A 23417-nucleotide genomic window follows, 5' to 3' on the forward strand; every position below is an offset into this window, starting at 1 on the left:
TACCATTTTTTACTGCCAGCAGCAGCGTATGAGAGTTGTAGTTATTCTACCACCCTGTCAATACTTGGTATGCTCGGTCTTTTTAATTTTAGACATCCTTATGGGTGTGTAGGATATTGCATTGTGGTTTGAATTTTAATTTCCCTCACGACTGATGTGCTCACTGGCTATTCATAGACCTTCTTTGGTGAAGAATTATTCATATACTTTGAATACATCCTTATATATGTATCAGAAACATTTTCCCCAAGTCTGTGGCTTGCCTTTTCATTTTCTTAATGTCTTTTGGAGAGCAGAAGTTTTTAATTTTCATGAAGTTCAATTTACCAATTTTTTTCTTTTATGGTTTATTCTTTCTGTATTCTAAAAACACTTTGCTTACAAAGTCACGGATTTTCTCAAATGCTTTCTACTGGAAGTTTTATACGTTTAGTTTTTATGTTTAAATCTATGATCCATTTCAAGTTAATTTTTGTGTACAACATTGAAAAACGAGTCAAGGTTCATTATTTTTCTACACAAACATGTATAGATAATCTATCACCATTTGTTGGAAAGACTATCCTTTTACCCATTGAATTACCTCAGCACCTTTGTTGTAAATCAATTAACCATGTATGTGCAGTTCTATTCCTACTCTTTTCCACTGATTCCTATGTCTATCTTTATGCTAAAACCATACTGTCCCCATTACTGCAGCTTTACAGTAAACCTTCAAGTCAGGTAGTGTAAATCCTTCAACTTTGTTCTTCTTTTTTAAAAATTATTTTCACTATTGCACATGCTTTGTGCTCTCACACAGATTTTATAATCAGCCTATCAATTCATATGAAAAAGTCATTTTTATTGGGATTGCTTTAAATCTAAATATCAATTTCAAGAGAACTGACATCTCAACAATATTGAGTATTCTGACTCATGAACATGGCATATCTCTCCATTTATTTAAGTCCTTTTAAATCTCTCAATAATCACAGTTTTCAGAGTATAGGTTTTGCACATATTTTGTTAAATTCATCCACATACAGTTCATATTTTTATGCTATTGCAAATGATACTATTTTTAAGTTGCATTTATAACTACTTATTTTCCAGCATATAGAAATATTACTGACCCACAACTAAAATATACAACTATGTACTGGGGGGATTTGGGGAGAAAAAGCAGGAAAAAAAAAGAAATATTACTCAGTGTATTGAACCTGTAGCCTACACTCTTAGTAAATTTGTTCACTCACTCTAGTACTTTCTTACTACTGTTTGGTTGATTCCCTAGGCTTTTCTTCAAGAACAATCATGTTGACTACAAGTAAAGAGAGTTGTACTTCCTCATTTCTAATATTTGCACTTCTTTTTGTCTTTTTCTTGCTTTAGTGCACTGGCTAGGATCTCATGTACAATGTACACAGAAGTAGGAGAGAAAAGACATCCTTGCCTAATTCACAATCTTAGGGGAAAGTGTCTAGTCTTTCAACAGCAAGTATGTGGGGATTTTTTTCTATTTGTTTTGTTTTGGGGGGTGTGTGTGTATGTGTGTTAATATCCTTAATCAGGTTGAGAAAGTTCTCTTCTAATCCAAGTTTGCTGAGAGTTTTTATCATGAATGGATGTTGAGTGTTGTTAAATGCTTTTTCTGCATCTACTGAGATGATCACATGTTTTTTCTCTTTTATTTCCTAAATAACTTCAATTACATTGACTAATTTCCAAATGTTAAACCAACCATGCATTCCCAGGATAAACCTCACTTAGTCATGAAGTATAATTCTTTTTACGTACTGCTGAATTAAATTTACCAAGATCTGGTTAAAGATTTTTGTGTCTATGTTCATGAAGGACATTAGACCTGGTCTATAGTTTCCTTTCCTTGTAATATTGTTGTCTGGTTTTGGTATTAGGGCTTTGGTGGTGCTACCAAGAAGCCATAACAATCCCAAATATGTAATCACCTAACAAGAGTTTACCTCAAAATACAGGAAGCAAAAACTGACCGAACAGAAAGACGAAACAAATCCAAAATTACAACTGGGGACTTGAATACCCCTCTCTCAGTAATTGAAAGAACTACCAGCCAGAAAATCAATAAGAATAGAGGAAGCCTGAACAACCTAATTAATCAATGGGATCTAAGTGACATCAACAGAACATTCTATCTCCAATAACAATGACATAAACATTCGTTCCAAGCAAAAACAGAACATTCAAGAAGACAGACCATATTCTGAGTCATAGAGTAAATCTTAATTTAAAAGAATTGAAATCATACAAAGTCTATTCTCTGATCATAACGGAATTAAACTAGTAATCAATGACAGAAAAATAAAAGAAAAATTCCTAAACATTTAGAATTTAACTTAATGGAAGTTTTCAGACATATTGAATTTAATGAAAATGAAAACACAACATATCAAAATCTTTGAGATGCAGCTAAAGCAGCACATACCAGGAAATTTATAGCACTAAATGATTACATTGGAAAAGAGGATCTCAAATCTATAATCTAAGCTTCTACTTCAAGAAACTAGAAAAGCAAGAAGAAAATCAACCCAAATCATGTAGAAGGAAATAATAAAGAGCAGAAATGAGAGAAACTGAAAACATAAAGAAAATATAAAGAAGAGCAATGAAACCAAAAGCTGTCTCTTTGAAAAGACCGATAAAATTGATAAACTTGTAGCAGGACTGACAAAGAATAAAAGAGGAAAGATAAATTACCAATACTAGGAATGAAAGGGGATTATCACTACAGTGGCCACAGACATTCAAAAGATAACAAGGCAGTACTTCAAACCACTCTACAAACATAATGTAGACAACTTAGACGAAATAGACCAATTCCTCAAAGCCACCAACTACCAAAACTCACTCAAGATGAAACAGATAAACTGAATGGTCCTTATGACTAGAAAAAATAAATTTGTAGTTTAAAAACCTCCCTGGAAAAAAAGCTCCAGGGACAGATGGCTTCACTGGTGAATTATATCAAACACTTGAGTTAAAAATAAAATCAATATTAAACAACCTCTATTAGAAAACTGAAGAGCAGAAAACACTTCCAAATTCATTTTATAAGGCCAATATCAAGCTGATACCAATACAAGACAAAAACAGTACAAGAAAAATACAAAACAATATCCCTCCCTAATATGAACATGAAAATCTTCAACAAAATATAAGAAATCATAACCAAGTTAGAAATAACAAAAATAATTTACACACATATCTCACACACACACAGAGAAAACAAAAGGAACACTTCAAAAAACACTACAAAATCCAATAATACTCTTTTTCCAAACCAAAATTATTTCTTGTAAATGCAAAAAAAATCTATCCCTAAAAAAATTCTTTCAGTTCTCCAGAATAAGTAAAAAGAATTCATTGTATTAATCACTGTTGGAAAAATCAGTACAACATTTCCCTCTCCCCACTCAAAAGTTCCCGGGGGTGAGCTCAAACTAGGCAATACCAAACAAATATACCCCATCCTTCAGGGTAGAGTATTTGGTTCAAGGATGGGCACAAGACTCAATGAGAGACAACAAGAAACAATGTGGTTTCTAAGAAAACAAAGTGCTCTCTTCTCTACAGAGTTCTCTTTTCTACAGACGTTGTCGTATGAAGACAGGAAGCTTTGAGTTGCTGCAGTCATCCTGCTAAGAAGCCATCCTGAAGACATCAACACATAGAGGAAATCAGAGGAAAGAGATAAAGGAAAAAGCCTAGCTGGAATCATATCTATTCGAGGACTTCAGTGAGCTGATTAAATTTATCTTTTAGTTTAAGCCATTTTGAAATGGATTTTCTGTTATCTGGACATGAAGAACCCTCTGACGCCAAGGGCTAACTAGATAGAAGTCAGAGGAATACCGACTTCAGTTATCATATAAAATAATTTTTTAATAATTAAGGTTAAGAAAAGGAAAAGGACATGTTTTAGGTTGTTTTCCTTATAATCTAGAATACTGCAAGTAAAGGTTCAATATCTGCCTCTATATTCCAACAATAACAGAGAGGCTAGACTTTTAAAGTTCCTTTCAACTCTAAGATTCTGATTCTGTAAAGGCATATTGAATTTGGGAGGTCAAATGAGACACTCAGAACTACTACTTCTCTCCTAGACTCCTATTTAAACAAAAAGGTAAAAAATAATTTTTTAAAAAAATCCAAAATCATTCTCACTAGCAAGAATATGAGATGAAGAAAAGAAACAAAGTAGGAAACAAAGTCTTAAACTTTGTTTACTAATCCTTTAATAAACTAACTTCATATCTAAAAACATAAGACAAAATAAACATTAAAGGAGCCATTCCTACTTAGCTTATTTGACTGGAAAAAAATTGCAACCACTCAAAAATTTTAATAAAAGATATAAGTACCTAGTTTATTACTGAAAATTCTGCAGACTGCATTATCACTTTTTCTACCATTTCACTATACTTTTCTACTCACAGTGGATTTTTCCCATGTGCTGGTATTAGTTTTTTTCTATCTTTAAAGTTTACTTAAGCAATATAAAACAGCAGTTAGAAGCATGGACCTCAGCATTAGACTGCTTGGAGTCAAATCCTAGTTCCATTATTTTCCAGCTGTATGACCTTGGGTGAGTTAGTAAACCGTAACTATGCTTCAGTTTCCTCATCTGTAGAATGGGAACAATAGTAATAGTACCTGCGCCTCACAGGACTGTTGTGGATACTAAATAAGTTCATTCACATAAATCGCTTACATCAGTCCTTGCCATATAGTACATTTATTAGTCTGCTCAGGCTGCCCTAACAAAATACCATAGACTACAAGAATTAAACAACAGAGATTTATTTTCTCACAGTTCTGAAGGCTAGAAGTCCAAACTCAAGGTTCCAGTTTTTAGTGAGGGCCTTCTTCTTGGTTTGTAGATGTCCACCTTCTCTCTATCTTCACACAGCCTTTTCTTGGTGCATGCGCATGGGGAGAGAGAGCTTAGGTGTCTCTTACTCTTCTTTTTTTTTTTTGAGGAAGATTAGCCCTGAACTAAAGTCTGCTGCCAATCCTCCTCCTTTTGCTGAGGAAGAGTGGCCCTGAGCTAACATCCATGCCCATCTTCCTCTACTTTATATGTGGGACACCTACCACAGCATGGCTTGCCAAGTGGTGCCATGTCTGCACCTGGGATCTGAGCCAGCGAACCCCGGGGCTGCTGAAGTGGAACATGCGCACTTAACCAATGCGCCACCCAGCCAGCCCCTCTTCCTCTTCTTTTAAGGGCTCCAATCCTATCTGATCCGGGCCAAGCACTTATGACCTCATTTGACCTTAATTATCTCCTAAAGGCTCTATCTCCAAATACAGGTCCCATTGGGGGTTAGAGCATCAACACATGGATTTGTGCGGGGTGACACTGTTCAGTCCACAGCTGTATGCACTATATAAATACTGTTCATGCTGTTACTATTAACATGTATATGACTGTTGTTCTAAAGGAAAACAGAGTCTTACTACAAACCCAATTATAGAATCTCTAAAGCAAATAACTGACAACACGCCAGATTGGCAGCAAAGAAAGTAAACCTTTTTTTTGGAATATACTCAATTGCTATTCATTTACACGAAGATCCCTTTGAAATGGAAGACCAAAGCCAGCAAAGTCTTGCTTCTGTCCCCCTTTAACTCAGAATGAATGGGCTCATTTTGTAAAGTTTCCCTTTCCAACTCTAACCTCCTTTAATCTCCATTTTCTCACAAATAACTCTCAGTCAACCCAGTCAATCAGCTTAAGTGCTCCTAATGACCAGCAGACAAGCTCACCTGACAACCATCTGAGCCTGCCAGGCCCCAGTCATCATTTACCAACCTCATCAAACAGCGATCTACAAAGTTCACTTTTGAAGAAGTCTGACAAATTCACCACAAATTAAAACCATGTTTCATTAAAAAATACGTTTTATGAAAAAAATAAATGCTATTATTTTTAAAAAGAAAAAACATTAAGTCAAAACTTCTCCATTAGGATTTTAACAAAATTATGTAAGAAAGAAACATCCCTTTTGCTCACTAAAATAAAGATTTATGTTGACTTACAAGGAATGAAATTTTACAAGTTACCTGAAAGCTCCTTTATCTTCAAGATTTAAATTCAGCAAACAATCTTTCCTTACACGGTTATTGCAATGATTAAATGAAATAACGTATGTTATTTATCTACTACCTTGCCTTGGACCAGTATCTATTTGATAAATGTTAATCCATTAGATGTTCTGAGAAATAAGGTTAAAAATGAAGCGGAAAATTAACATCCAATTCTTTACATATTTATATTCCAATCCTTTAAAAGGGCTCATGGTTTAACACTGAGTTTATGCAGAGGGATAAGTTACTTGAAGAGAGGGTCTAATTTTACTTAATTATTATGTATAATGTCTCTTACTGCACTAATCTCTCATACTGTGGCATCCACAAACAATGGGAACTTCCCAATCTGCAACCTCTGCTGAGGAAATGAACTTTATTTCATTAAGTGACACCTACTAAATTGAATGTCTTATTATGAGATCTTTGGTGTCTTTGATTACCTAAAGGAAAATTTTTTCCATTATTCCTGCATTCCACCAACTCTCAAACCCAGGAGAAATGATCTTTTCAGTCATTTTCTTTTTTGACAGAAAACAACCAAGCAAAAAACAAATTATTAAAGAAATCATAGCACTAGAAAAATTTTTCCACAGAGTCACAAAGAAAAATGCTGTTATTTGGACTACTATAGTTGTGCATTACAATTAGTAAAGACAACTGTATTACATATGACTAGTACACGTGCTTTCTTACCCCATTAATATTTTCTTGCCTTCACCTATAGTTACTTTAAAGATATACATCACAAGCAGCATTTAAAATGGGGGAGAGAAATGACTATAAAGAACAGCCTGGTAATTCTCAAGACTTATCTTTGGGTTAAGTAGAAGTTATTAGCTAAGTTAATTAAGTAACTTACTCTTTTAAACTGACAAGTTTAACAAGTGGACTGAACTCAGGAGAGGCAGAGAGAGAGAACTCACGTTCAACAGTTCTTCCCCGGACCTGCATCCACACTCACATTGCTAATTTTTCCCTTGTAACTTTGAATGTACAACATAACTCACTCAATTTACCAACCAAATCACCTTGGGCATGTTACTTTTTTTAATATACATAGCACTACTAGAATTACCTATTCTTCCCCTCCTCCTCTATAATGTGAGTATCAGAGTTAGTATTATGTCGAAGAAAAAGAAATTACAAATAGGTACCTACCCTCCCTGATATTAAAGAAAAAAAATGCAGAAAAAGCTTCAAAATACTCAGATAAATGACTACAGCATCTGTATGTAAATAGATAATCTACCACATATCTGTGTATTCCAAAGCAACTGTAACTACACCTTGACTGAAACTTACAAAAAAAATACATGTTGCTTCAAATTACAGTTCCACAGAAATACTCAGGTTTTAGAAAGTACTTAAAGAGTTAGGTTCTATTTTTAAAATGGAGGTAGAAAATGTAAATAGTAATTAGAAAAAGTAAACTTACCAAATATATTAGTGGAGTGTCCTTTCCTTGCAATAGGTCTGAGTTCATTATGTCCCCATCCATATATCCTATAATTATCCCAGGCATGTTTCATCATCTGAGAAAGGAAAAATTATAATCTATCAATATACGTTATTCACAGATGGTTATATTTATGTAATTGAGAGATTCTATTACCGTATCCTTACACATTCTCCTATATCTCCTACATCAGTATATTATTCTATTAACATCTGTATCAGTATGAAAACACACGTAACCACGTTCAACCTTAATCTACACAACAGAAGAAAAAATTGAGTGTAACAGACAAGCTGTTTTTATTGGGGAGAAAGGTGTCTGTCTGGCATTCTTTCTTTTTAGGAGCTGCAATCCTTTTGGAAACAGTTCCCCCTCCCTCAATGTGGTTATGATAGAGCTGTCAATCAAGCGCCTTTCATTTCACACCAATTAACAAAGCCTGGCTTAAAAACCCCTTACCCTTAGACCAAAGACCAGCAAACTCTTATCGTAAAGTAAATATTTTAGGCTTTGCAGTCCTTATAGCCTGTATAGCAACTATTTAACTTGGTTGTTTTCTGCTAAAACAGCCCTAGACAATGCATAAACAAATGGGCAAGGCTGTGTTCCAATTGAACTTTATCTTAAAAAATAGGCAGCATGCAGAATTTGGCCTGCAAGTTGTAGTGTGCACACCCCTGATCTAGACAAAATGATTGGGCACGTGTGATTCAAGCAGAGGCAATCAAGTCTTTTTACGCATATTGTTATAGATACTAGGAGACACAGGGACTCTCTCATTTTACAATCTCAAGGTCTTCCTAACATACAATCCTGGAGCTGATGGGGGCTAACTCCCAACATGGAGAAACTAAATAACCAAAGGAAAGAGACAGAGACAGATGCATGTTACTGACAAAAACATCTTCAGACGTGGATTCAGCAAAGCTTGAAGCCCTAGTTTAGAGCCACTAAGTTAATAAATATTTTTATATCACCTAATTTGAACTGAGTTTCTTACAACCCAAGGAGTTCTAAGCTACACAATAACAGACTATTTAATTATATATCAGCTGAATTATTTAATAGTAGACTGTGGTGTACCAAAAATCTATTCATTTAACAGTATACTATTCATTAAGACATTTCTCAACCTGTTTTTTGCAGCCAACGTAACTTACACATCAAAACCAGGCAAAGACACTACAAGGAAACAAAAAACCAATATACCTCAAAAACTCAGATGAAAAACTCCTTAACAAAAATTAGCTTATATAGGGAGAACACTATACAATGAGCAAGTGCAGTTTAACCCAGGAATATATGACTAATTTAACATTCAAAAACCAATCAATAGGGGCTGGCCCAGTGGCGTAGTGGTTAAGTTCACATGCTCTGCTTCGGTGGCCTGGAGTTCGCAGGTTCAGATCCCAGACATGAACCTATACACCACTCATCAAGCCATGCTGAGGCGGTGTCCCACATACAAAATAAAGAAAGACAGGCACAGATGTTAGCTCAGAGCCAATCTTCCTCACACACACACAAAAAAATCAATATAATTCACCATGTTAACAGAATAAAGGAAAAAAAATATACAATCATCTTTACAGACCTAAACAAAGCATTTGACAAAATTCAATCTCCTTTCATGGTTAAAATTCAGTAAATTATAACTACAAGGAAACATCCTCAGCCTACTAAAGCGCATCTTCAAAAAACCTACAGCTAACATAATATGAACGGTAAAGGACTAAATGCTTAATCCCTAAAGCTGAGAATAAATCAAGTATGTCCATTCTCAGCACTCCTTTTCAACAACGTACTAAAAGTCCTAGCCAGTGCAATAAGCAAGAAAAAGAAATAAAAAGCATAAAAATCAGAAAGGAAAAAAGAAGACTACCTCCATTCAGAGGATTTGACTATGTAGAAGGAAAATCCTAAGCAATCAAAAAAAGCCACTAGAACCAATAAATGACTTCAGTAAAGGAAAAGAATACAAGTTCTGCAAACTAAAATCAAATATATTTCTATATCCTAGAAATGAACAGCAGAAATGGAGATTAAAAAACAATTCCAGTTACAATAGCATCAAAAAACATAAAATACTTAGGAATAAATATAACAGAGAATGTGAAAGAACTATGTACTAAGAACTACAAAACACTGCTGAGAGAAATTAAAGAAAACCTAAATAAGCGGAAAGACATAACATGTTCATGGAATGGAAGATGGAATATTGTTAAAATGACAATTCTTCCCAATTCATCTACAGATTCAATGAAATCCCAATCAAAATCCTACCAACCTTTTATTTTCACAGGAAAGCTAATTCTAAAATGGCAAAGGTCCTAGAACAGCCAAAACAATTTTTAAAAAGAACAAAGTTGGGGAGCGGTGTAAGCATTACGGTGTAGCGAGTTGCTCCCTTTTCTTTCCCCTCTAAGTTATAGCCAGTAGGATATCCACTGACCAACAAAGGACTCTTTGCACAGCACACCAGAACCCCTGAGAGACCCCTACATCTATGCATCTGAAGGTGGATGGACTACACCTCCTGGAGGTGGTGGAACCAGGGGAGCAGTGGTGGCAGCTCCAGAGACCAAAGACTCCAGAAACTGTAGACATGCCTGCAACCAGAGGCTCAAGCGGCAGTACCCAAGGCCAGAGGCTCTGGGAACAGTGATGATACCTGTGACCCAGCCCCCTCCCCCAGTCATGGTGCCTTTGATCCCAGCCCTCCCAGAGGTGGTGGCTGCATCCAAGACTCCGATACCTCCAGCAGCAGCGGTGGTGTCCATGACCTAAGTTTCCAGGAATCGTACCAGCACCTAAGACCAGAGAGTGCAGGAACCACAAGGGCACTTGCAACTCAGCCTCTCCCCCTCCCTCAGTGGTGGCACCTCCAAAACCAGCCCTTCCAGCAGCAGGGACTGCGTACAAGACACTGGGCCCCTGGCAGCAACAGCGTTGCCTGTGACCTGAAGTTTCAGGAACAGCACCAGCACCCAAGACCAAAAGCTGCAGGAATCCCAGTAGTGCTCACAACTCAGGTATCTACATCCCCCCATGGAAGCAGTGGTGTTGCCCACAACCTCAGCCTATCTGGCAGCAGAAGTGACATCCGTGAACTCAGCACCCCTGGCAGTGGTAGCGCCAGAGCCCCGAGAAAACTCAGGAGCAGCAACATAAGTGGCACACACAGCAGTAGCACCCAAGTCAATGGAGAGACAGCAACAACAGAACCCAGGATCCCAGTTCTCCAGTTGCAGCATTGCCCACAACTTCAGTTCCCCCTCCCATGGCAGAAGCGCCTGCAGACACAACAAACTCAGTCTTGGTGGAGGTGACCTTGACCCCAGCTCCAACCCAACTCTCCCTCTCCCCCAGCTGCAGTGGGGGAACCTGCAACCCAGGTGAACCCAGAATGAATAGAGGTGCTGGCCAGCCTAGTAACCCCAATGGTGACACCCACGGCTGCAGCAACATCATAAGAAGCAAGGCACCAGCAACCTTGGAGGCACAAGCAGCACAACAAGGGCACTGATGACACCTCTGGCAAAGGCAGCGGAGGGTAGAAAGCGGAGGCTCTCAAATACAAAAAGCAGCAGCTCTGAATCAAAGTACACAAAGTCTTACACAAATAAGAAAGATGAGTACTATCACAAATGCACTGGCAGAGAAACAACTCATCAAGTACCATGAAAAACTACAGTAACACAGTATCACAAAAAGAAAATGACGATTCTCCAGAAACCAAACTTGAAGTCATGGAAGATCACAATCTAACTGAAAGAGAATTCGAAATAGCTGTCATGAAGAGATTCAACAGGTTATAAGAAAACTCAAAAAGCCAGTTCAAAGAGCTCAGGAATAAAATAATGAAAGAATGAACAGTTTAATCTACTTCACCAAGGAGATTAAAACTCTAAAAAAGAAGGAAACAGAAATTCTGGAGTTGAAGAACAGAATAAATGAGTTGAAGAATAAAGCAGAAAGCACTGGAAACAGAGCAGACCACATGGAAGAGAGAAGTAGAGAGCTCAAAGATAGGAATCTAGAAATGAACTATGTGGAAGAGGAAAGAGACTTAGGTTTAAAAATGGGAGAAATTCTACAAGAAATACCCAACTCAATGGGGCCAGCCCTGTGGCCGAGAGGTTAAAGTTCTGTGCACTCTGCTTCAGCAGCCTGGGTTTGCAGGTTCAGATCCTGGTGCAGACCTACTCCACTCGTCAGCCATGCTGTGGTGGCAACCCACATACAAAATAGAGGAGGTTGGCATGGATGTTAGCTCAGGGCGAATCTTCGTCATCAAAAAAAAAAAAAAAAATATATATATATATATATATATATATCCAACTCAATTAGGAAAGATAATATAAGAATAACAGGTATCTCAGAGGCAGAAGAGAGGGAGAAGGGGGCATAGAGTTTATTTAAAGAAGTAAAAGCTCAGAAGTTCCCAAACCTGGGGAAGAAACTGAATATACAAGTACATGAAGGTACCAGAACACCTAATTATCTCAATGCAAAAAGACCTTCTCCAAGACACATTATATTAAATCTGTCAAAAGTCAATGACAAAGAATGGATATTAAAGGTAGCCAGAGAAAAGAAAATAACAACTTACAAAGGAACCCCCATTTGGCTATCAGCAATTTCTCACCAGAAACACTACAGACCAAGAGAGAGTGGAATGATATATTCTAAATATTAAAAGATAAAAATTGTCAGCCAAGAACACTCTATCCAGCAGTTATCTTTCATATATGAAGGCAAAATAAAGGCTTTCCCACACAAACAAAAGCTGAGGGACTTCACTGCCACTAGATCTGCCTTATGAGAAATCTTGAAAGGAGCCCTCCTACCTGAAACAAAAAGGCAAAGGTTTACAAAGCTTAAGCAAGAGGACAAATAGACAGAATCAGAAAATTGCAACAGAGTATCACAATAGGTTAGTAAAAACCTAATTATAACATAAAGTCTAAAGGGAAAGAAGGCATTAAAAATAACTATAACCACTTCAATTTGGTAATAAGCTCACAATACAAAAAGGAATAATTTGTGACAACAAAAACATAGACGGGGAAAAGGATGGAACCTGCATAGGCTAATGGAGATAAGATGCTATCAGCAGAAAAAGGACTCTCTCATCTGTAAGATCTTTTATATAAACTTCATGGTAACCACAAAACAAAAATTCAGAGCAGAGTCATGAAACATAAAAAAAGAGGAAACTGGGAAACACATCACAGAAAACCACCAAACTGAAATGGCAGACAGAAACACAAGGAAAAAGAAACAATGGAAACAAAAGATAAAATGGCAGTATTAAGCCCTCATATATCAATAATCATCCAAAATGTAAATGGATTAAATTCACCAATAAAAAGATACAAAGTGGCTAGACAGATTAAAAAACAAGACCCAATAATATGCTGCCTCCAGAAGACACATCTCAGCTCTAAAGACAAACGTAAGCTCAAAATGAAGGGATGGAAAATAATACTCTAAGCAAATGGCAACCAAAAGAAAGTGGGTGTGGCTACACTTATATCAGACAAATAGACTTTAAGCAAAAAGGGTAACAGGAGACAAAAATGGACATTACATAACGAGAAAGAGGACAATCCATCAAGAAGACATAACATTTATTAGGAGCACCTAAGTACATAAAGCAACTATTAACCAATCTAAAGGGAGAAATTGACAGCAACACAATAACAGTAGGGGACTTTAATACCCCACTAACATCAATGGATAGATCATCCAACAGAGAGTCAACAAGGAAACACTGGCCTTAAATTAAACACTAGAACAGATGTACCTAATAGATATCTATAGAGCATTCCATCCAAAAGCAACAGAATACATTCTTCTCAAGAATACATGGAATAGTCTGAAAGATAGACCATATGTTGGGAAACAAAACAAGTCTCAATAAATTTAAAATGAAATTATATCAAGTAGCTTTTCCACCACAATGGTATGAAACTAGAAATCAACTGTAAGAAGAAAGCTGGGAAAGTCACAAATATGTGGAGACTAAACAATATGCTACTGAACAACTACTGGATCAAAAAAATCAAAAAGTACCTGGAGACAAATGAAAATGAAATCACAACATGTCAAAATCTATGGGATGCAGCAAAACTGGTACTAAGAAGGAAGATTATAGCAATACAGGCCTCAAGAAACAAGAAAAATTTCAAACAATCTAATACTACACCAAAAAAAAAAACTAGAAAAAGAAGAACAAATGAAGGCCAAATTCAGTAGAAGGAAGGAAATAGTAAAAATCAGAACACAAATAAATGAGATAGAGACTAAACAGACAATAGAAAAGATGAATGAATCTAAGAGCTGGTTCTTTGAAAAGCTAAACAAAAACTACGAAAAAAAGAGAGAAGGCTCAAATAAAATCAGAAATGCAAGAGGAGAAATTACAACAAATGCCACAGCAATACAAAGGATTATAAGAGAATACCGTGAAAAGCTATACACCAACAAATTGGATAACCCAGAAGTGGATAAATTCCTAGAATTATAACCTCTCAAAACTGAATCAATAAGAAATAGAGACTCTGAATAGAACAATCACTATTAAAAAGATTGAAACAGTAATCAAAAACCTCCCAGAAAACAAAGATCCAAGACCAGACAACTTCTCTGATGAGTTCTACCAAACATTCAAAGATACTTTAACACCTATCTTTCACAGACTCTTCCAAAAAACTGAAGAGGATGGGATGCTTCCTAACTCATTCTATGAGGCGAACATTACCCTGATACCAAAACCAGACAAGGACAACAGAAAAAAAGGAAAATTACAGGCTAATATCACTAATGAACACAGACGCAAAAATCCTCAACAAAATAGCAGCAAATTGAATACAACAATACATTGAAAGGATCATACCATGATGGAGTTGGATTTATTCCAGGACACAGGAATGCTTCAACATCCACAAATCAATCAATATAATACACCACGTTAATGAAATGAAGAATAAAAATCACCTGATCATCTCAACAGATGCAGAGAAAACATATGACAAGATTCAACATCCATTTATGATAAAAATTCTTAATAAAATGGGTAGAGAAAGAAAGTACCTTAACATAAAAAGGCCATATACAACAAACCCACAGCTACATCATATTCCACAGTGAAAAACTGAAAGCTATCCCTCTAAGAACAGGAACAAGACAAGGAGGCCCACTCTCATCACTCTTAATCAACATAATATTGGAAGTCCTAGCCAGAGCAATTAGATAAGAAAGAGAAATAACAGGTATCCAAATTGGAAAGGAAAAAGTAAAACTGTCACTATTTGTGGATGACACAATTTTTACATAGAAAATCCTAAAGAATCCCCAAAAACAACTATCAGAAATAATTAACAAATATAGTAAAGTTGTGGAGTATAAAATCCACATACAAAAGTCAGTTGCATTTCTATATACTAACAATGAACTAGCAGAAAGAGAAATCAAGAATATCTTCCCATTTATATAACAATAAGAATAAAATATGAATAAATTTAACCAAAGAGATGAAAAACCCATACACTGAAACCTATAAAACATTGTTGAAAGAAGCCAAAGACACAAAAAATGGAAAGATGTTCTGTGGCCATGGGTTAGAAGAATTAACATAGTCAAAATGTTCACATTACCTAAAGCAATCTACAGATTCAATGCAATCTCAATCAGAATACCAATGACATTTTTCACAGAAATAAAACAAAGAATCCTAAAATTTATATGGAATAACAAAAGACCCTGAATAGCCAAAGCTATCCTGAGAAAAAAGAACAAACAAAGCTGGAGGTACTATGCTCCCTGGCTTCAAAATATACTACAAAGCTATAGTAATCAAAACAGAACAGTACTGGCAGAAAAACAGACACACAGATTAATGGAATCGTAGAACTGAAAGCCCAGAAAAAACCTACATATCTGTGGACAGCTAATCTTCAACAAAGGAGCCAGAAACACAATGGAGAAAGTCTCTTCAACAAATGGTCTGGGGAAAACTGCACAGCCACATGCAAAAGAATGAAAGTAGACCATTATCTTACACTACATGCAAAAATTACCTCCAAATGGATTAAAGACTTGAATGTAAGGCCTGAAATCATAAAACTTCTAGAAGAAAACATGGACGTACACTCTTTGACATCAGTCTTAGCAGTGTCTTTCTGAATATGGCTCCTCAGGCAAGAGAAACAAAAGAAAAAATGAACAAATGGAACTACATCAAATTAAAAGGCTTCTGCATAGCAAAGAAAACCATCAACAAAGTGAAAAGACAACCTACAAGTTGGGAGAAAATATTTGCAAATCATATATCCAATAAGGGGTTAACAGCCAAAATATATAAGAACTCACACAACTCAACAAGAAAAAACAAACAACCTGATCAAAAAATGGACAGATGATATGAACAGATATTTTTCCAAAGACGACATACAGACGGGCTGACAGGCACATGAAAAGATGTTCAACATTCCTAACTATTAGGGAAATGCAAATCAATACTACAATGAGATATTACTTCACACCCATAAGAATGGCTATTTATTACAAAGACAAGAAATAAGTGTTGGAGAAGATGCAGAGAAAATGAAACACTCATTCCCACACTGCTGGTGGGAATGTAAACTGGTGCAGCCACTACGGAGAATAGTATGCAGAATCCTCAAAAAATTAAAAGCAGAAATAGCATATGATCTAGCTATTCCACTTCTGAATATTTATCCAAAGAACTGAAAAACACTAATTTGAAAAGACAGATGCATGCCTATGTTCACTGCAGCCACAACACAACAGCCACAACTTGGAAACAACCTAAGTGCCCATCAATGGATAAATGGATAAAGACAATGTGGTGTGTGTGTATATATATATATAAAATAGACTACTACTCAGCCTTAAAAAAAGATGAAATATTGCCATTTGCAACAACATGGATGGACCTTGAGGATATTATGCTAAGTAAAATAAGTTCAGACAGAAAAAGACAATGACTGTATGATTTCACTCATAGGTGAAAGATAAACACACAGATATGGAGAACAGACTGGTGGTTACCAGAGAGAAAGGAAGTGGGGGGAGGACGAAAGGGGTAAAGGGACACAGTGTATAGTGATGGATGGCAACTAGACTTTTGGTGGTGAACATGATGCAGTCTATACAGAAGCAGAAATATAATGACATAAACCTGAAATTTATGCAACGTTATAAACCAATATTACCTCAATTAAAAAAAAAGAATTTAGCAACATGGTTATAACCTAAAAAAAAGAAGAACAAATTTGGAGGACTTACCTGATTTTAAAACTTAATATAAGTTAATCAACACAGTGTTATATGTGCTATATTCACATTAAGGATACACATATAGATTAACAGAATAGGTATGAGTCCAGAAAGAGACTCAACTCCTATTGATTTTGTCAATTAATTTTTAACAAAAGTGCCAAGGTAACAGAATCAGGAAAGGATAATCTTTTCAACAAATGGTGCTGGAACAACTAGAAAGCACTGTGGGGAAAACAGGGAGCACGACCCTTACTACAAACAATGAACCAAAAATTAACTCACAACAGACCCACAGACTGAAATATCAAAACTAAAATATGTGCCCATGCAAAGATTTATACACAAATGTTCATAGCAACATTATTCAAAATAGTCAAAGGCTGAAATAAATGTTGAATAAATGTTCAAGAGATGAATAAATAAAACAAATCATAGTATATGCATACAACGGAATACCACTAAGAAAAAAATTACTTTTATGTGCAATCTACATAGATGGATCTCAAAAACATAACACTGAGCAAAAGCCTGGAAACAAGATATCACAAACCTTATGATTCCAATTTGACTGAAACTCCAGAAAAGACTAATCTAATCTATAATGACTAAAAGCAGAGCAGTGTTGAACTGGAGCCAAGGAACAGGGTAGTCTAATGGGAGAGGGGCACAAGAAAACCGTTTTTGAGATTATGGACATATTCACATCTTGATTACAGTTGTTGCTACACAGGTGTATACATCTGTCAAAACTCATCTGTACTATTTTATATGTGAAGAAAGTTGAATTTTTAAAAAATCTAATAGCCTGCCATAACTTCAAATTCCCACTCTTGTGAGGCAATTATCTAAATTCTTTCACCTGTTTTTTCTACTTACCACTACAATTCTAAATACAGTTTACAGTGCTATTTCTTAATTTTCTTTTTTAAGTTTTAGTATTTACTATATTCTCCTGTAGTTAAGATACTTTAGCTCTCTTAAACCACTATCAACTCACCTCCACATATTTTTCCCTGGCCCACATCCTCCCAATACAGTTATTATAATTATTAAATTTCCTTTGAACAAACTTTTGAACAACTTTTCTTTCCTCTGCTGTTAACTACTGGTCTGAAGGTTTAATGTTTTTCTGTTGTTGTTTGCTTGCTTGCTTAGTTTTTAATGTAACAATTATTGATTTGTTTCCAAATTATACTTGAGTCTCAAAACTTGTCTCAATATAATCAAACACATCAGATAAACTATCAGTTCCATTTTACTCTCGGACATATCCTTCCCGAGGCTCTCTATCCTCCTACTGGACTTCTGTTCTCTCCACCTGAAGCACAGCTGTCATCCTGCTAATTCCCTTATTCACGATGCTGAAAATGCCCTTCCTTTCTCTCTCCAGTGACAGATCCCATGTCCAAAACCCCTTACCTTTCTATTTTTGTGCAAAAGCATATTTTCCAGCAGCAATCTGAGAAAATGTCTAAACATACCTTCACCCTCAGATTTGATTCATAATTTGGCTGAATATATAATTCTTTCTATGTCTTTGCTCCATTCTCTTCCAGTTTCCAACATTAATGTTGAGGAATCTGATGTGCCATTATGTACAATCCCCATCTTTGGGGTGGAATCATTTTTTTTCCTCCGTAAACTTTTAGGATCTGTTTTTTATGTCTCTTTTTCTAAAATTTTAGTAGAAGTCCTTTTTTTGCTCATTGTGCTGGACGCCTGGCAGGTCCTTTCATTCTGGAAACTCACACCGTTTAGTTTCAGTCAATTTTCTTGAATTGTTTCTTTGACTTTTTCCCCTCCATTTTCCCTATTCTCTTTTTAAAACACCTAACAATCACCTGTTAGATGTTCTGGATTTATCTTACCATTTTGCTTGTTTTCTCAATCTTTTTGTCTACTACACGATGTACTCAATTTTATCCTCTAACTTTTCTATTGAATTTTGTAATTGTTACATTTTTAATTCCCAAGAGCTCTTTCTTATTCTCTAAATGTTCCTTTTCATGACTTATTCTCATTTCATGAATTTAATTTTTTTGTCACTCCAAGGATGTTAATTTTTTGATATATTTTTTCTGCTCCCTGTATTGTTTCTGAATATAGGCTAGAGAATTGGTGATCTAGGGTTTAAGAGCTCCTTTTAAAACTTACAAATAATACTTTTCCAGCTCTATTTTATACCCTTGCCCTCAGAGGTAAATGGTGTCTCTAATTCTCGAAACTTTCAGGTATTCTGCAGTTCACAACACCTTGGTAGCTTCTTCTCCTGCAGGACTAGGTTTCAACTTTTTCTGCTTGCTAAGTCAGTAAGCATAATGTTTAACAGGGGCCTACACATGGGTTTTTAATATGTTTTCTGTTGATTACAAGAACACTGGATAATATGGTGTGCTCTAAAGGATTAACTCAGCAGGTCTGGGTTGACCAAACCCTGCACATCTCATAAAAAGGTTCGGCCTGTGCCTGGCTCCTGGAAAATAACTTCTGAACCTTTATGATCCTGCCTGTTAAGAGAATCTTTGTTTATCTGAGGCCTCAGGCCGTGTCAGACAGTTTATGCTAACAATGAGATTTATGCTGGGGGCCTAGGGCCACATGGCATCAGCCTGACCTCTGGATGGGTTGGAGAACTAAGGTCAGCCAAGCCTATATAATGAATCCCCAATAAAAAATCTCAAGGCTCGGGTGAACTTCCCTGGTTAGCAATACAGCATACACATTGCCACACATCACTGCTGGGAGAATTAAGCACTGTCCATATCACTCCACGGGGAGAGGACAACTAGAAGCTTGCACCTGGTCTCTCCTGGACTCTGTCCTATGTGCCTTTTCTATTACTCATTTTAATCTGTATGTTTTTGCTATAATAAACCAAAACCATGAATACAACAGTCTTGCTGTTGAATCACTGAGCCTGTGGGTGGTACTGAGGTCCCCTAAACACACACTGTTATCTATCTGAATTATCATGTACATGAGGAAGTGTTTCAATTAATTTTAACGACATCTAAAAAAAGCAGGTCAGGCACCTGAAAAAAAAAAAATCTATCAGAGTCTCCCCAACACTATCTGTCCCCAACAAAAATCTATCAATGTCCAAAGAAAGTGCCGTAAGCAGCCTGTGCATAAACTCAGAATACAACTCTATTTTGATTCCACCAAGGTCAAGGTCTTATAATTCATAAGGCCAAGATTAAACTATCTGCTAAATCTTCCATATTCATTACTAGAATATATCCAAATAGATATTGACTATTTGAACTAAACTTATCATCCTATTTTGATAAATAATCCCTCTGAAATATTGTTGATGCTATTACACTCTGACAAACTCTTTTTCTTCATAGATAGTACAACTGCAAACTCCACCCAGTATTAGCAGGAGTTCTAATTAACAAAGTTCAACTGAAATATTCACTAGATTTGCCACCCCCCATCCCAACCCCAGTATTTTCTTTATCTCCAAGTAATTCCTAGAATGAAAACTTGAAAGACTTCTGAGACTAAACAAATTTCAAGAATTCTGAGGTCAATCCTTTCCCATTCGTCAATCCACTGAGACTCTGTGGAAAAAATGTGTTCTTAATGTGCAGGATGGTTGATGGGTATCATGACATGTTCCTTAAAAGACAGCAGATATAATGCTAATTCTTCAGAAGCATGTTTATGACGAGTTTTGCATGGCATCTAACAGAGACCCTTGCAACTAAACACTTAAGAAATTTCTTAGTCAATGAGAAATTATTGATGGATCTATTCTACATTATTTATAAAATGCTGAATATCAAAAGATCTCTGAAGACAGGGTGAGTGATTTAACCATCCAAACAACATTATATTGAATTTTTAAGTGTCAGATAGTTATATTACAATGAATATTAAGAAAGAGACAGAGTTCTAGTCCTTACTGCCAACTTGGAAACTGAACTACAACTTTGACCCAAAAACGAACAAAATGAAAATATGACACCACAGATGGTAGGAATATATATATAAGTCCATTCAAACACATATCCATAACCATGCCATATCACAAATCTCAGCTTATTACCTCTTTAATTTTTTCCCTTTTCTTTCTTATGTCACTACTTTCTGGATCTCCACCATTTATTCCTGTCAAGTTTGGGATAGGGACTGGTGGCAGTGGCTTTTTCTCTTTTGTCTTCATTTCTTGGACTACCTTGTTTTTCTCTGTCTGAATTTCTGCTCGGATTTCCTCTCTTGACTTTTTTAATTTTTCTTTCGCTTCCTCCAGGGCCTTCTCGTGATCGGCTCGGATTTTATTTCTCAAACGTTCTTCTTCTTCCCTGTAAGAAAAGAAAAAAAGACTGGTAAAAATGACCCTAAAGAACATCAATCTCTAAACATAAAACTTCAAGTTTCCTCCACCAAACCCTGATAGTTGCTTTCTACTCCTACCATTAAAAAGTAAGAATGAGAGGCCAGCCCGGTGGCACAGCGGTTAAGCTCGCATGTTTCGCTTCTCGGTGGCCCGAGGTTCGCTGGTTTGGATCCCGGGTGCGGACATGGCACCGCTTGCCAAAAGCCATGCTGTGGTAGGCGTCCCACGTATAAAGTAGAGGAAGAAGAGCACGGATGTAAGCTCAGGACCAATCTTCCTCAGCAAAAAGAGGAGGATTGGCAGTAGTTAGGTCAGGGCTAATCTTCCTCAAAGAAAAAGTAAGAATGATCTGTGAGAGAGACTCAGATCTACCTGCCCAAAGAATAGGGTAAATATATCTTGGAATGAGAAAGAAAATGAGCTCTGGATGCTGAAGAGCAAACACTTCACACAGCGGAGAAAGGAGGAAACCTAGAAAGTTACAATTTCAGGGCCAAGTGAGAACAAAGAAAATAGCCATCAGTAACTTATCAGTAGACATATGGAAAAAAGAAAGAGAGAAGAAGATGAGTGAAAAATTAGATGGAGAAGAGAAAATAAAAATAGAATTAAATATCGAGAGGGGACAAAAATATAAACATAGGGTCAAAGAAAGAGCTAAGTGGAAAAGATAGAAGGATGGGAAATTTTTCATTGTTATATAGTACATCATATGCTTCTAAAACTTGGACATTTTGGAAACACCACAGATCTTATAGCACAATGGTCCGACTGATGTGGGTATGACTACTTAAAACTCTCTTGAGCCCTTGTTAAAAACATATACTATGATTTAGCAGGTCTGTGTGAAACCCATGAATCTGTACTACTGAGAGCTCCCCTGTCTTCTGGTGCACACACAGGTTTGGAAACCACTACTGCAGTGGACACCTACTGGGCTGTACCCAGCCCAACTTCTGTGAGAGCTCAACCTTCTCTCGACCTCCAGCCCATTCCACACAAATAAATAGAGGAACGGTAGTTACTAGTTTCCAAATCAGCCAATGATGACCACTCTATGGGTAAACGTCTAACCCAACAGTCACCAGAGTCACCTCTCCAGAAATTTAATTCAAACTCTGCAGAAGGCTAAACTCCTAACACTGCTGGTAGGAATGTAAAGTGGCACAGTCACTCTGGAAAAGCTTAGCAGTTTCTTAAGAAACTAAATATGCCAGTATCATAAAATCCAGCACTTGTACTGGGCATTTATCCCAGAGAAATGAAGGCTTACATTCACACAAAAACCTATACACAAGACAGTCACAAAAAGACAAGAACTGTATGATTCCACATATATGAGATACTTAGAGTAGTCAAATTCTAGAGACAGAAAGTAGAATGATGGTTGCCAGAGGCTGGGGTAAGTGGGAAATGAGAAGTTATTATTTAATGGGTATAAAGTTTCAGTTTTGCAAGATGAAAAGAGTTCTGGAGATGACGGTGGTGATGGCTGCACAACAATATGAATGTATTTAATACCACTGCACTATACATGTGAAAATGGTTAAGACAGGGGCTGGCCCAGTGGCACAGTGGTTAAGTTCAGGTGCTCCACTTCGGCGGCTCAAGGTCCCTGGGTTCAGATCCCAAGTGTGGACCTGCACATCGTTCACCAAGCCAGGCTATCGCAGCATCCCACATACAAAATAGAGGAAGATTTGCACAGATATTAGCTAAGGGTCAATCCTCCTCACACACACACACACACACACACACATACACGAAAATAGGTTAAGATAGTAAATTTTATGTTATGTGTATTTTACCACAATAAAAAAGAAATTGGAAAAAAAACTCTATACACAAACATTTATAGCAACTTTACTTGTAATAGGCAAATACTGAAAACAATCCAGATGCCCTCCAACAAGTAAATGGTACTTTTATACCACTGTTTATACTGTGGTGCAGACACACTATGGAATACTACTCAACAATAAAAAGAAATAAACTATTCATACACACAACTTGAATGAATTTCAAAGGTATAACGTGAGTGAAAGAAGCCACTCAAAAGGTTACATTCTCTATGATTCCTTTCATATGACATTCTCGAAAAGACAAAAACACAGGAATTGTGAAAAGATCAGTGGTTGCCAGGAGCTATGGATGGGGGGATATAAAGTAATAATACAGGAGAGGTTTTTGGGATGA

At 36.5% G+C, this 23417-nt stretch overlaps 1 protein-coding gene across 10 annotated transcripts in view; it reads right to left on the minus strand.

Annotated features, from left to right (window-relative positions):
* MAN1A2 (mannosidase alpha class 1A member 2) overlaps window positions 1-23417 on the minus strand; it is a 209322-nt gene that overhangs the window by 141072 nt on the left and 44833 nt on the right. For 6 of the 10 annotated variants that reach the window (XM_070267135.1, XM_070267136.1, XM_023641336.2 and 3 more), the window contains exons 2-3: window positions 20931-21186; window positions 7547-7643 (exon numbers count right to left, since the gene is read on the minus strand). In XM_070267135.1, the coding sequence (XP_070123236.1) occupies window positions 7547-7643; window positions 20931-21186 (353 nt within the window). The remainder of the gene's footprint in view (window positions 1-7546; window positions 7644-20930; window positions 21187-23417) is intronic. The other 4 variants (XM_070267139.1, XM_070267137.1, XM_023641338.2 and 1 more) reach the window with 1 other exon arrangement.

Source organism: Equus caballus, chromosome 5 (assembly GCF_041296265.1).
Source record: "Equus caballus isolate H_3958 breed thoroughbred chromosome 5, TB-T2T, whole genome shotgun sequence".
Taxonomy (NCBI): domain Eukaryota; kingdom Metazoa; phylum Chordata; class Mammalia; order Perissodactyla; family Equidae; genus Equus; species Equus caballus.